Source organism: Physcomitrium patens, chromosome 3 (genome assembly GCF_059467195.1).
Source record: "Physcomitrium patens ecotype Gransden chromosome 3, ASM5946719v1, whole genome shotgun sequence".
NCBI classification, from domain to species: Eukaryota; Viridiplantae; Streptophyta; class Bryopsida; order Funariales; family Funariaceae; genus Physcomitrium; species Physcomitrium patens.
In genome coordinates, this window is record NC_143412.1 from 13922735 (window position 1) to 13935668 (window position 12934).

General features: G+C 34.3%; 2 protein-coding genes and 1 long non-coding RNA gene across 4 annotated transcripts; 2 read left to right on the forward strand and 1 right to left on the reverse strand.

The window, feature by feature from the left end:
• The first annotated feature begins 5291 nt into the window (after positions 1-5291).
• Positions 5292-9410, forward strand: LOC112279814 (actin-related protein 2/3 complex subunit 4). 2 transcript variants are annotated; one of them, XM_090248861.1, is made up of 9 exons: positions 5292-5546; positions 5811-6012; positions 6744-6809; positions 7127-7179; positions 7627-7654; positions 7959-8033; positions 8203-8307; positions 8588-8677; positions 8879-9410. In XM_090248861.1, the coding sequence occupies exons 3-9, from the start codon at positions 6798-6800 to the stop codon at positions 8966-8968; spliced, it is 453 nt and encodes a 150-aa protein (XP_090104987.1). In that variant the 5' UTR covers positions 5292-5546; positions 5811-6012; positions 6744-6797; the 3' UTR covers positions 8969-9410. The 2 variants fall into 2 exon arrangements, with proteins under 2 accessions (XP_090104987.1, XP_024370311.1); XM_024514543.3 differs by lacking the exon at positions 5811-6012.
• Positions 9411-9782: 372 nt separating this feature from the next.
• On the forward strand, positions 9783-10812 carry LOC149989519 (uncharacterized). The gene is made up of 2 exons (XR_016502136.1): positions 9783-10013; positions 10309-10812. It is a non-coding gene; the product is annotated as an uncharacterized LOC149989519 (long non-coding RNA).
• On the reverse strand, positions 10454-12272 carry LOC112279811 (BURP domain-containing protein BNM2A). The gene is made up of 2 exons (XM_024514540.3): positions 12077-12272; positions 10454-11846 (listed from the first exon to the last, which is right to left on the reverse strand). The coding sequence occupies exons 1-2, from the start codon at positions 12122-12124 to the stop codon at positions 10848-10850; spliced, it is 1047 nt and encodes a 348-aa protein (XP_024370308.1). The 5' UTR covers positions 12125-12272; the 3' UTR covers positions 10454-10847.
• Positions 12273-12934: the final 662 nt, after the last annotated feature.

A 12934-nucleotide genomic window follows, 5' to 3' on the forward strand; every position in this document is an offset into this window, starting at 1 on the left:
AAACATATAATAGTTCTTTGACAACCTTTATAATTTACATTCTATCTTATTTGTCTTTGATCTATCTAGTCTACAAATTATCAAGCCAACTTAGAATACTAACAATAATTATGCATTTTTTTTGATTTCTTGCTAAAGTGCTTGTAAAGATCACACATTCTTAAGTAATACATTTCAAAGTGTATCACAAAGCAACTTCAAAAAAATCACTTTGGCAAACTTACAACAAGATACCAAACTACAATAGACATCTACATTTCTAGCAATCTTAAAACAATGTCCCAAATCACATCAAAAATATCAATAACTTTGGTATTATTGTTAATTTAGATAATGATGGGTTTTAATGATGCTAGCTAGACAACCAATCATTGGCTTTTCCTTGTCACTACTCTTATCGAAAATTTTACATTTCCAATGCTACTATAATATATATATATATATATATATATATGAACTAATATTAAAAAAGATGTTACTAAATCTTTATAATCTAATTGCTGTGTTGTCTACTTAGAATGTCTAGCCAATATTAACAATTGTCATTTTAGATCTTACTACTAGAACAACCTTTATAGATGAATACTCCACCTTTCAACCAAAATTTGCTATATCTTTGGTATAACCAAAGAATCTTCTTTTGACCAAAAAGATTCTTATGTTGTTATTGTATGCTATACCAAAACAATTTTGTGCTTCATTTGACATAATCAACTTATGTACAACAACCTATTGCACTTACATAAATCTGCTAATTATTCCATTACTTTAAAAAGCTCCATCAATTTCTTTAATTATCATCTTTAGCCTCTAAGAGTGTCTTTTAAGCATTGGTTTTCAAATCAATGATGTGATGAACGTTATTTATACCATTGCCTACAACCATGTCAAATTTTTTACCATTGAAGAAAAAAACTACATTCTTTGTAACAAATGGCATTAAACTTAAGTGCAAATGGTTAGTGATAAAATATTTAAATCATTGATTCTTACTTTGGCATGCCAATTAGTAGCCATGTTGTATTATGTAAAAATTAATTTGGAAATACAATAGGTATTTAGCTATGGAAGGATTTGATCTTATCTTGAAGTTGGATTTATAATTCAAAAATAATATATAACATGTTTAGAAACACTTTTTTGACAATCTTAAACAATCTAAGTAAGCTTCTAATTATTCTATGTATTAAGGAAAAAACATAAATAATTTAAATAAACAAAATAAGATGTATATCAAATAAAAATATGAAAATAAATAAACTAAAAAAAAATATATATATATATATTGAAAAAAATTAGAATAGCTATTGCTAAATATAAGAAGACTATAAATTCTTGAAATTACATTCAAAGTAAGAAAAATATTGAGAAGAGTGAGAAAAGTCACATTTTTATCTTAATATATGTATATATATATATATATATATATATTATTATTTAAAGAGAAATACAACAATATTTTATAGACCATTCAACACTTGTGTAACTTGCAAGGCAAGATTCTAACATATGCATTATGTGGCCAACTTATAAAATAAGTAGTCAATATGTGCAATTCATGGAAAACTTCTTGGCTAAGTTTTCAACCTATCAATCATCTATAAAAGCTTATAAAGTCAAATTTATATTTATAAAGCTACTAAGAAGCTTTTTATTAAGATAATATTAAATTAACATAATTTTACATGCTTCCATCTAATTCTTCTTATCTTTCTAATTACTAGTATTAATATTGATATTTGTAACACTAAATATACCTAATCAACTTTAGAAAAATCTTAGAAATATCTTATCACACTCTAGTACGTTCCAAATAAACCTTAAAAATTCTTAAAAATTCTAATTAAATATTGAAAAAATCCTAATAAAATAAAAGAAATCCTTAAAAATCCAAATAGGTCTTAAAAAAATCTTAATTATACCATGATAAAATTTTAAATAAAATCTAAAAAAATCCTAATTATATTCTTATCAAATCTTAAGTAAAAATCTTAACAAATTTCAATAAAATCTTGAATAAAATTTATAGAAAATTTAATAACTTAATAATTATTATTTTGATTGTAAATATTTAATTATATATTTTTTTAATTATTTAAAATTAATAAATAAAAATTTAGAAAAAAACAAAACTTATATATTAGAAGAAAAATATTATAATCTACTTAAGTGTCAATTATCTTCTATCTCTAATATTACTATCAATCTTCCAATATCAATAGCTTCCATGTAAACCATTTATTTAATATAATATTTTGTATAAATATTGAAAGTTAAATCAACTACTAGTTCACAAAGAAATCATTTCAATCTAATCAAGAAATTGCTCAATGTTGTAGAAACCCTTACTACCCATCACAATCCAATTTCTAAGATCCTAATCCACTTATATTTCACTGAATTTTGATCTAACCATTTAAATAGCTCAACTTTATAAAAGAACATCCAATACAACTATGATCACTAACTCATAAGTTTCCACATGTAATTTTTTTCTACAAATCTCACAAATTTTATTAAAATATAAAACTATTTTTATATCATAAAAAACAAAGTCATTCAAAAAAACCATAACTTTGCAAAGCTCTCACAAAGTCATTATTTATTGAAATCACACAAAACCAATATTCAATGAAACCTTCTTAAGTCTATTTTTTAATATTAATCCTTTATTACAAATAAAAAAATCCCATATTTGGCATAGATTTTTAATTTTTTGCCTCATGGTTTGATTTCAACTTTGATCCATAATTAATTTTCTTTAAATATCAATTTAGGATTATTTTAGATAATTTTTCTAATAAGCTATTTTTTTCACCTAAAAATATCTATAATTTTTTTATTAACTTGCTTTATTTATAGTTATACAAAATTATTAGAAGTATTTTTTATAAAGAGGGAAAATTAGGGCTGAAATATTTTTATTACCTTTGTAACTTTCACCTATGTTTTTAATTTTTTTTTATTATTCTATTTTTAATTAAATTCTTTTTTAACATCATCTTTTTTTTTTTTTTTTTTTTTTTTTTTTTTTCTTTCATTTTAGCCATGTTACAACATAATAACAATAAAATACTAAAATGAGATATTTGATATGGAGTGCACCAACTTGAGGTTTGTTCTTGATAAGGCTCATATCCATTGAAAGTTTGCAATAGTTTTTATGATACACTTGAAGATTTACATGGGTAAACTTAAAACCACGATGCAACTGTATTATTTTCATAATAAAAAGATCCCATTTTATTTTAAAATATTTTATATACATAATTAGTAATAAGATTTGAAAGCAAAGGAACTCCAAACCACATTCAAGCATAATATCTTAGAAACAATACAAACCACTATTCTACTATAAAATTTAAATAAAATCTTACCTACTATGATTACATTTTAAAAGATCTAGTCTTTGGATATTATTAGCATCCAAGAAGTGATCACCAACTCTTGAGATTCAAATTTGGCATATGAATCTCTTTGCCTACTACATGAAAGATAAAAAGTTTAATAATGCTTAAAAAACCATCTGTACTTTCCATTAAATATTGAAACTTCTATCAAACAAAGCCTAATTTGAGATTATCTTTTAATTAATCATGCCAAATATTTTAGGAATAGATATTCTAATAAGAATAATCTAGTTGATCTTTCAAACAAGTTAGAGAATTCTAACTATAGAACCAAATTTCTATATGTTTATATTAAAATATGCTATTAGGGCATATTTTTAATTTTGTACCAATAATTGTCACTTATATAAGATATTAAAGTCCAAAACTAGCCCTCTTAACCAATTTCCTAGAAGTATCTAGAAATAGACTTCAAATAAAATGGAAACAATGTTAATCAAGTAATAGTAATTAATTAAATAGTAGATTTGAATCAAATGGATTTGGATAATATAAAGATGCAAACCAAAAAATCTAATGCTAGTTGAAATTATTGGTTTCACCATAGAATCAAATATTTAAGTTGGGTTAGAGTAAGGTCCAAACAATACATAGAATTTTGACTAATAAGATCCATGGCAGATGAAAGATAACTTATTTAAAAACTAGACATCCAAGTTAGATTAGATTGAGGTAAGACAATAAGTAGATCTTAAGAAAAAGATGGTTAGTTGAAATAACTAATTAAAAATAGTATAAGCATATAACAAGGTTGTGTTGAAATAACAATTTTTTTATTACTATTATTATTTTGTTGAATCCAAAAGCATGTTTGGATTACATGTGGAACAAAGTATCTATTTTAATTTTTTCTTGTATCAACCTTTTGTTTTTTGTTTTTTTTGTTTTTTTGTTTTATTAAAATTAAGTTGTATACAATTTTGCTTAGAACAATAGTGAGTGCAAAACTTTTTTTGATAGAGGATCTATCTATGATCTATTAATTTTGGGGGAAAAACATTATGTTTAGTCTTGTATTTGAAAAATAAATATTTGACAAGGAATAAAATTATTTGACAACATTCAAAGGTACTAAATAAGTCTCTCCAAATCACAACTAAATTTGATTGAACTTCAAAATTGTTAAGTTACAAATTGACTTATGACAAAAGTGTCAAAGTGTTAAATATCCTCCCTTTAGCTATTCTTATTGCCTTTGATATGTAAACTACCAAGTTAAGTGTATATTATAGATATTATTAATTTTATTTAAATTCTCCATTTAAATAAAAAATTATTTTAAACCTTAAACCTTTCTAATGCCTAATCTAGGAGTAAATTCTTAATAGCACAACAATTAATTAATAGGTATAAGAATACATTTAGAAAAAAAAATAGAATCATAAAATATCATAAGAAGAAAAGATTAAAAAAAGATGAAATATTTAATCATTTTAGAAGTGCAATTTATTTTTATTTATTTATTTGTAATTACAATAATTAATTAAAGTTTTGTTTTTGATAATCAAAATTATGCAAAAGCATACTCTAATAGTAAAATTATAGTAACGGCAATACACATAAATGATGCAGAATTTAGTTTCATTTCTTTTTAAAAAAAGAAAAATTAGGTTCAGATATTGAAAAGCGAATTCATGTGTATTCTTACTGGATATATTGAAGGTTGTCTTCGGAATGGAAGAGATTTGTTAGCCTCGCATCGCATCCACAGGCATGTTTCACCTGGGAATTGCATGCTAAGCTCAGATTCCAAATAGAATCTGCGACATCTCGGTGACGGAGGCCTGTTTCGACAACGGGCAAGGAAGGGAGGGAGGGAGGAACGAAGAGCAGTACAGATTTAGGGCTCGGAGCACTCTCTGTTCCATCGCAAGCTTTCGTTGAAGCGGGGCATTCGCGATTGAGCTCGCTCGTTGTCGTTTGCTCTCTTACAAATTGCTCATTATGGTATCTCAATGAAGGCGCGTGTCTTCTTCTTCTTCGTCTTCGTCTTCTACTACTACTCTCCAATTGAGCCAATGCGTTGGAGCTTGAATTCATTCGGGAGCGGGTTGATTATGACCTGATTGCAAGTCTGGTGAGCCTGGCGACGAGGATTGAATTCGTGGTCGACTGAGCTACCGGATTTGAAACATGGTTAGTGTTTTCCCCTAACATATTGCACTTGGCACATGTCTTTGCAGGCTCGATCAATTTAGATTGAAGGGTTTCTGGTGGGACTACTCTCACGACTGATGGGAGAGTTTAGGTATTTTTAGGGACTGTGAGTTCCGGGGCTGTTTCGACTCCTTCATTGCGACCTGTTTTGTGACTCTCCAATTCGTTTTTGTTCCGGAATAGTGACTTCAGATGTTCAACCTGGAATTGAGATTTATACCCTCCGTCCCTGTCTGTTGTTAGAAATGCCAAGTGCCTCTACTCTGTACAGCGGGTTCAAGCAATGATCGCATCAGTTCTTTAGGTCTCTACATTCTTGTCGAAGCTAGAGCCATGCACAGCAATCCAAGTCTTTAGCTGCAGCGTGGGAATGTTAGAAATTCTTTTGTGACGAGGTTCGTGTAAATTTGGACGAATTTTATGCCTCGCACTGCACTTGTGAGAGGTCAGTGCTGAATTATTTCATTTTGCGACGTTGTTGAAGCTTTTTCTACATCTGTTGCATTGATTTTGGTAACTTTCGGAAGATTTTTATGAGGCGACTACCAGTATGTTTCTCAAGAAGTTTGTGTTTTAAACTTTAGCCTGTGATATGTGGTTTGGATTTGCACGCATCTTTGTGTACATACTTTGAATCCTAATTGAAAGTTTAAAAATTCTGGACCTAGATGCAAATTTAAATTCTCTCAATCTAATCGTGTGTTTAATTTGAAGGTTTCAAGAGATTGGAAAGTAACGATTAGAGGGTGAAACAAGGTGTAGTGAGGATAAAAATAATAGCTATGGAATAGCCAGCAGTAATGCCCGAAGCATTTTTTTAATTTTTTATTTTGTTTTATTTTATTGAGCTAGACATCGGACTTGACATGAAAGTGTAATTCCCCAGAAAGGGGTAATGTTTTTTGAGTTAAGACCATGGATTAAGACCAAAATATCTTATTTAATATTTACCTTTTGGGGCCACGTAATTTTAGACTTATTAATATCCAATCCTTAGTCTTAACTTCTTGAATTCAATTTTCAGCTTCCAGACGTTAAATCGCTCAACTGAGGTGTTTTCTTGGACTGAGCGTAGAGTGTACGCCCAATTTCGGATTGGTTAGTTATTTTAAATTACATATTTGCACGTGCTACATGTCCAAGATCTCCATCACTTTATCTTGCACTTTTTTACAGGCAAACACTTTGAGACCTTACCTGACATGCATCCGCAACACGCTCACAGCAGCCATGTGCCTTCAGGTACTGCTGACCTTATTTGTCATTTTTGAATTTATATGCCTTTCATAGCTGTACCTCATTTTCAAGTCGGAGAGTGATCTGCTTACATGAGGATGTGACTTCTTATTATAGACCTTGCTTTCCAAGTGGATGATTATGGGCAAAGTAATACTATTGCGGAAACAGTAGTCTAGTGTTGTCATTGCAGCTGGTGGGATGATTCAATACATGTGAAGAGTCACCTTTAGGCTTGGATTTTGAATCAGTCAAACGAGCTGGAGTCAAGTCTGTAAACTTTACATGTCCTAAGGTTTTGGAGCGATGTCTTTTATGTGCAGAATTTTCCTTGTCAAGAAGTGGAGCGACACAACAAACCCGAAGTTGAATTCAAGTGAGCCGTCGTTTGTGATGTTGTTTGACTCACCTCTTCTGCGTTTTTACTTAATTGCACTGGTTTGGTCAAATAGGCTGAAAGACGTAAGGGACAAAAATTGAGGTTTGTAGGAGCCCTGAATATAGTCGAGCAAGCTAACATGTTACACACCAGGAATGATTATGGCTTTTGTGTTTCATGGGGTTTTTGTTTTCTTTATTTGGTCTAGTTTTCATGTGGTCACTAATACTCAAAATATGAGATGCTGGTTTATTTTCAGCCCTGTGGCCACAGTGTTGACGGTGCCTCTGTTGTTATATTCTCTTTAATTTGAATCAGTAATGTAAGTAGCAGATCATGTAATCTTTGAGGGAACACTGTATTATAGGACTTTTCCTTGGTGAACTGCTTTAAATGTGAGTTGAAATTTTGATGTACACTCATGTGGGTTGTGTGTTGCTGCAGGACATGTAAAGAGCTTCTTTTGAACCCAGTAAGTTTGTAATGCACCACATCTCTAAGCCAAAGTCAAACTTCGACGTTTGGTGATGATTTTCAATCTTCTGTTACAGTTATGCTTGAGTTCCGTTTTAATTATTTATGTTGTTGTCTATAGGCTGTTCAGAGATTTCCTATTTCTTCAATTATGCTGTTTATTTTCCCTCTTTGACTTTTGTGTGTGATATCGGTTTTGCAGGGTAGGACCGTAGTTGTTGCTTTCTCGATGGCTCTTTGGTTCGTGATTACAAGGCTGTGCTGTTGTCCACTTACAACCAATGTGCTCTGATATGATGCAGATTCTCATATGCAGAAATGAGTCCGAAAAATGTTTGATAGAGTCATCTATAAACTCTCTACGCATCAGTATCAAGGTTTCTTTGACCCACTCTGAACGTCTCCTAAGCGATCAATGTTTTCACGTGAATTTGCCGAATTTTTTCCTGGATTGCTGAAGTATTGTGTAAGGTTGCAGCTATTGGCAGTTTCTTCCATCTGATATGTTGGTTCACGGAATTTTTTTATATGCCCATATGAATTCAGGTGAAGCAAGCTGATGAGTTGGAGAACATTCTAGCCAAAAAGTTTTTGCGGTTCCTGTCAATGAGAGCGGAATCATTTCAAGTTCTTCGGAGAAAACCTGTTCAGGTATGTCTGCAGTTTACTTCGAGTATAAAAGTGAATTTGGCTATGACGTAATTATTGTGTATCACGTGTCTCTGTGTCACAAGTGTGGGAAGAACTGAAGTATGCCAAAACTTCAGCGCTGTATACAACGCTTTGTTAAGGTGCAAGCGCTCCATGAGTTATGACGAAAGGTTTAGTTTAGTTTCATTTTTAGGTCCAAGACAGTTCTAGTTATAAGCGCATGACTGATATATTTATGCCGTCTTCTTAATGCACCTGTTCTATTATTTTTATGGTGCAGGGCTATGATATTAGTTTCTTAATCACGAACTTTCATTGTGAAGAGATGTTTAAACACAGACTTATCGACTTTGTGGTGGCCTTCATGGAGGTGGAAGCTCATCTTTGTTACTCGTGTATACCGTGGTTGTGAGAAGGAGATGAATTTAAGTGCAGAAATGTAGCGTGTTTTCGTTCTTACCGAAATCAGATGCTTTTGAGGATAAACTATAAGCTTGCGTTAGTATTGGAAGTGCCTTTCGCTGGGTGGGAAGTATGTCCTTAACGAAGTATCTGTGTGTGCACCTTGCAGGGCATTGACAAAGAAATTAGCGAACTCAAACTGTCGGTGAACACACGAGGTCGTTTGGTGGCAACAGAGTTCTTAAGGCAATTCACATAGTTTGTCACCCTCCCGATTTGTAGGTCAATTTCCCACTAATTGTACTTACGGCATTTATCAGTCATAGCATTGGTCGTATTTCAGCTCTGATTGCCTTAGCGAAGTGACGCATGATAGGAGCATCAGATGTTTGGGTACTAGATTGATACTCCTACAGTCAGTTTCGACCTAGGGAATATTGTAAAGATTCTTTTTAGAATCTTATGCTTCTTAATTAAGCTGGGCCTGAAGGATTTTCATATGATAGAAGAATTGAAAATTTTCTTGTATTAGAAAATAGATTTGTTTGTAGGTCAAGTAGTCTCTCTGTGAACAGTGGTCGAGCGGGGCAGGACTACGTACCTGATTCGGAGTGTCTGGTTATGTAGAATTTTCGGGACATGCTTTAAATAAAGTAAAAGCTCTCTGCCACTATCCTACTCGGATATGTTGCCTCCAATTATTCAAAGTGGTAATGCGAGGTCGTTTCTGTTACATCATGTATGTAATCAATATCAATGTTTTGTAGTCCGCATTTACTCTTCAGGTTGCTTGTAGGTTCTTTTCTGAGAGATATTTCTTAAAAATTATGAGATTTTTTGATAATATGTTGGTACCTTTTAATATCACCATTGGTAGTGCTACTATACCACTGACTCTACCCAGGAGCGTTCATTCCGGTAAATTGAAGAAATTGTCCTCTGCATACTGCATTGTCCAATCGGTATTTTGAAGGGTGGATCTCGTGAACAGCTGTCGCAGTTTACGATGTGACTGTCATAGTCGTCATTTTCAAAGCGCAGAAATATTTACTATGATTCGTGTTTTACTGCAGGCACCTGGTGATTGAGGTATATAAAGTGAAGATGAAGTTCCATACATGTACTCGCAGCGAAGGACATGACTGGCGTACGATTGCATGTACTACATCCAAGTGTTCACTATTTGCACATATGCAACTGCATATTGAAACAAGATGTGATATTTTAAGTTGTCTCTATCTGCCGTTTCTTTCTCGCAATTTTTTCCTTGAGCACATCAGCAAAGCTCTTTCCGTGTGCAACAGGTACGACTTATACACAGATAGTTCAGTTTCTTTGTGCTTAAAGACGGTTACGTATATCAGGATATAGTGCCTCAGGATATAGTCTCTGCCATTTGGTTTTTTTGCTAAAAAATAATTAATGATTATATTCTAAAATACGTCTTTGAAACTTATAGATGTCCTATTCAATTTTAGTTAGAGTTTAGTTCGGTCTGCCGGAATTGATGCAAAACCATGATATAAAAACTCGATAACTGTTGGCACTACCAACAAAGAAAACTTGGACATTATATAGATCGTGAATATGATTGATCAGATCAGATCAGATCAAGGAACCAGCAAATGCAAACTGAAGGGAAGACCTATAGGATGGTACACTTTTATGTGCATGGAGATTCGGCTGTGTGAGCTCTGAACTGCACCAGGAGAGTGCATGTGAAGCGAATAGTAGAAGAGGGATATAATATGCATTATATGTTATTGCAAAAGTTATAGGTACGAAGGTTCTTGACAATCTCATTTAGAGCTACTATTCTTAGAAAGGCACTTGCTTAAGTATAGCACAACTAAAGTGAATCCCCACCGAGTGCTGGAAGGCACATGGTGTACACTTCGGATCATGCTTTAGAATGCGCTCAGTACTACGGCTGTAACTAGCATGCTACAAAAAACTGTGCTGTCAAAATGCTAAAAGCCTATGCCAGTATGGAGGCTAGGTTATGATACTAAAGATGCAGTGACGCTGACAAACCGAAAATGATGAGCGATGCCGAGGCTTTTATGTTAGCCGACACATTGAAAACTGAAAAATTCTGGTATTCTGTGGCTCGAAAAACTCCCCATGCTCTAGCAATTTTACAGCTGCGATGGCACCCATATATAATCGTTCTGGGCAGTCCAGTGGCAAGCTTCAGCGCCGCGAGGAATTTTGAGAGCTGCAAATGCAGGATGCTCTGAGCTCCACATGGTGGTATCCAAATGGCACACAGCCACACCAGAAATAGTGGAACCATCAGCAGCTGCTAGAGACGCTTGGACCACCTTTGTGCCTTTAACGTGGTGGCAGTAGTACACCTGCGAAGGGAACATCAAATTGTGACAAATGACAATTTTCTTTCCTTCTTCGAGAGAAAGCTTGGTGAAGTCCTCCACTGTTACTGGTTTCTTCTCCACTGGTGCATTTGCTGGAGCTCCCCTAGTTTCAAGCAACTTCACATTCTTTCCTAACTGAGATGCGACGAATTCGGCCATGGTTTCGACTGAGGTTGGGCACGCTCTTTCTTCTCCTGGAAGAGGAGGGTTCTCGCAGAGATATGTTGCTGTGCCCATGATGGTAGCCATCTTAGTATTCTCGCCAATGTTGAAAGTCTGCCTTAGCTTTGGCAAGTTGGATGTGGAAAGAGGGGAGAGTAGGTCCGCCACCACTTTGGGAAGAAACGCTCTCTTGGGAATTGGATCGTGAAGATTCTCGGTGAGGTTCATCTTCGCACCCTTTACAAGATTCTCTTCCAAAAAGAAATCAAACTGAAAATCATTAATAGTATTGATACCCAATGTGCGGCTCGGACCCTCTGGTGCTATGTGAGCTGCAATAAACGAGCTGGTGAAGGCGCTGTTGTAAGGTGCTATTTCTACATTCTCGTCGCACAATGAACCTAGAATTTCACAGAACTGGGGCCCATGTTGGATGGCGTGTTTTATGATTTCGTCGACAATCCTGTTCGCCTCAGCGGTCCCATCAATTGGTGAAACAGAACTGAGAAGAGAACTGGGTATGGCAACGTTGGGAAAAGTCTTCTCCCAGTGACTTAAAGCAGGGACATGTAAAGCTTGGCTGGTAGCCACAGCCACGACCTATCATGAGCAAAATATTAAAAAAAGTTAGGTTGCATTCCAAGGACTTCAAAACTGGCTTGCGTTGTGGTCCTACACTTAAAGGGGTTTCTACTACGACATTTGCGTTTTCGTCCTACAATTGAAATCAGGCATGGTGATGACTGATGGGCTCCAAAATCATAGTGCAGTGGTTTCAAGTCAAAGACCGTCAAAACTCCCAACAGAACAAGAGGAGGTTTAGCTCTTACCAAGACCCCAAGTAAACACGTCAAAATGGAGGTTGAGTATTCTGCCATAGCTGCTACGGTGCTGGTTCTGGATGCTGCCGGTCTCAAATCGAACAGCTTAGTTTCTAATCAAGCCGCGAGTCGTTGATACTCCTCTTCACCTTCTAGAACATGAAAAGTCGACTGAATGCAGGCATGTGGATGACTTGGGCGAACTGGACTCCTTTATACTTAACTGGTAGTGAGCTCAAGTTAAAGTGAAGAGCTACCCAAATCAGCAAAAAGTGGTCCAGTATCCATCGAGTACATGCATGTCAGGTACAGCTCCGATCATCAAAATCCATGCGCCAGTCGACTTGGCCCTGATGAGGCGCTTTAATTGCTAGGGATCAGTGGGTACTCCAGTAGAACAGAATCTTGGCTTCCTTGAGGCCGCTTCAAGCTTTGTGCTTGTGAGCAAGAGGCTAATTTTACAGAATGCATGGGAAATGGGAGAGTTAACACCTGGAGGCCGGGATAGGATGTGGGCGGGATTTCTGTCATGTATCAACAGTTGGTCTACAGGTGCTGTTTTCTAGGAAGCGTTCATGGATTGCATGGACATCTTCCCATCCTTGAAAACCAAAATAAAGTGCGCGTCGATAATCAAAATATTAATACCCTGAAAATATATCATTTGTCCTACAAATAATACCTCTCTTCCAATTGCTCAAAAACAGTTTAGGATCATGGATTTTCTGCAAGAGTGGCTTGTACTCTCGTCCGGATCGTAAGGGCACTTGAAAATTGCAGATAAAGGGGGACTCCTTTGAGCGTGTGAGTTACATGTTCTGGAACAGTAATCTCTTGTTAAAGTTAGAGCGTAACCTTTCTGATTCT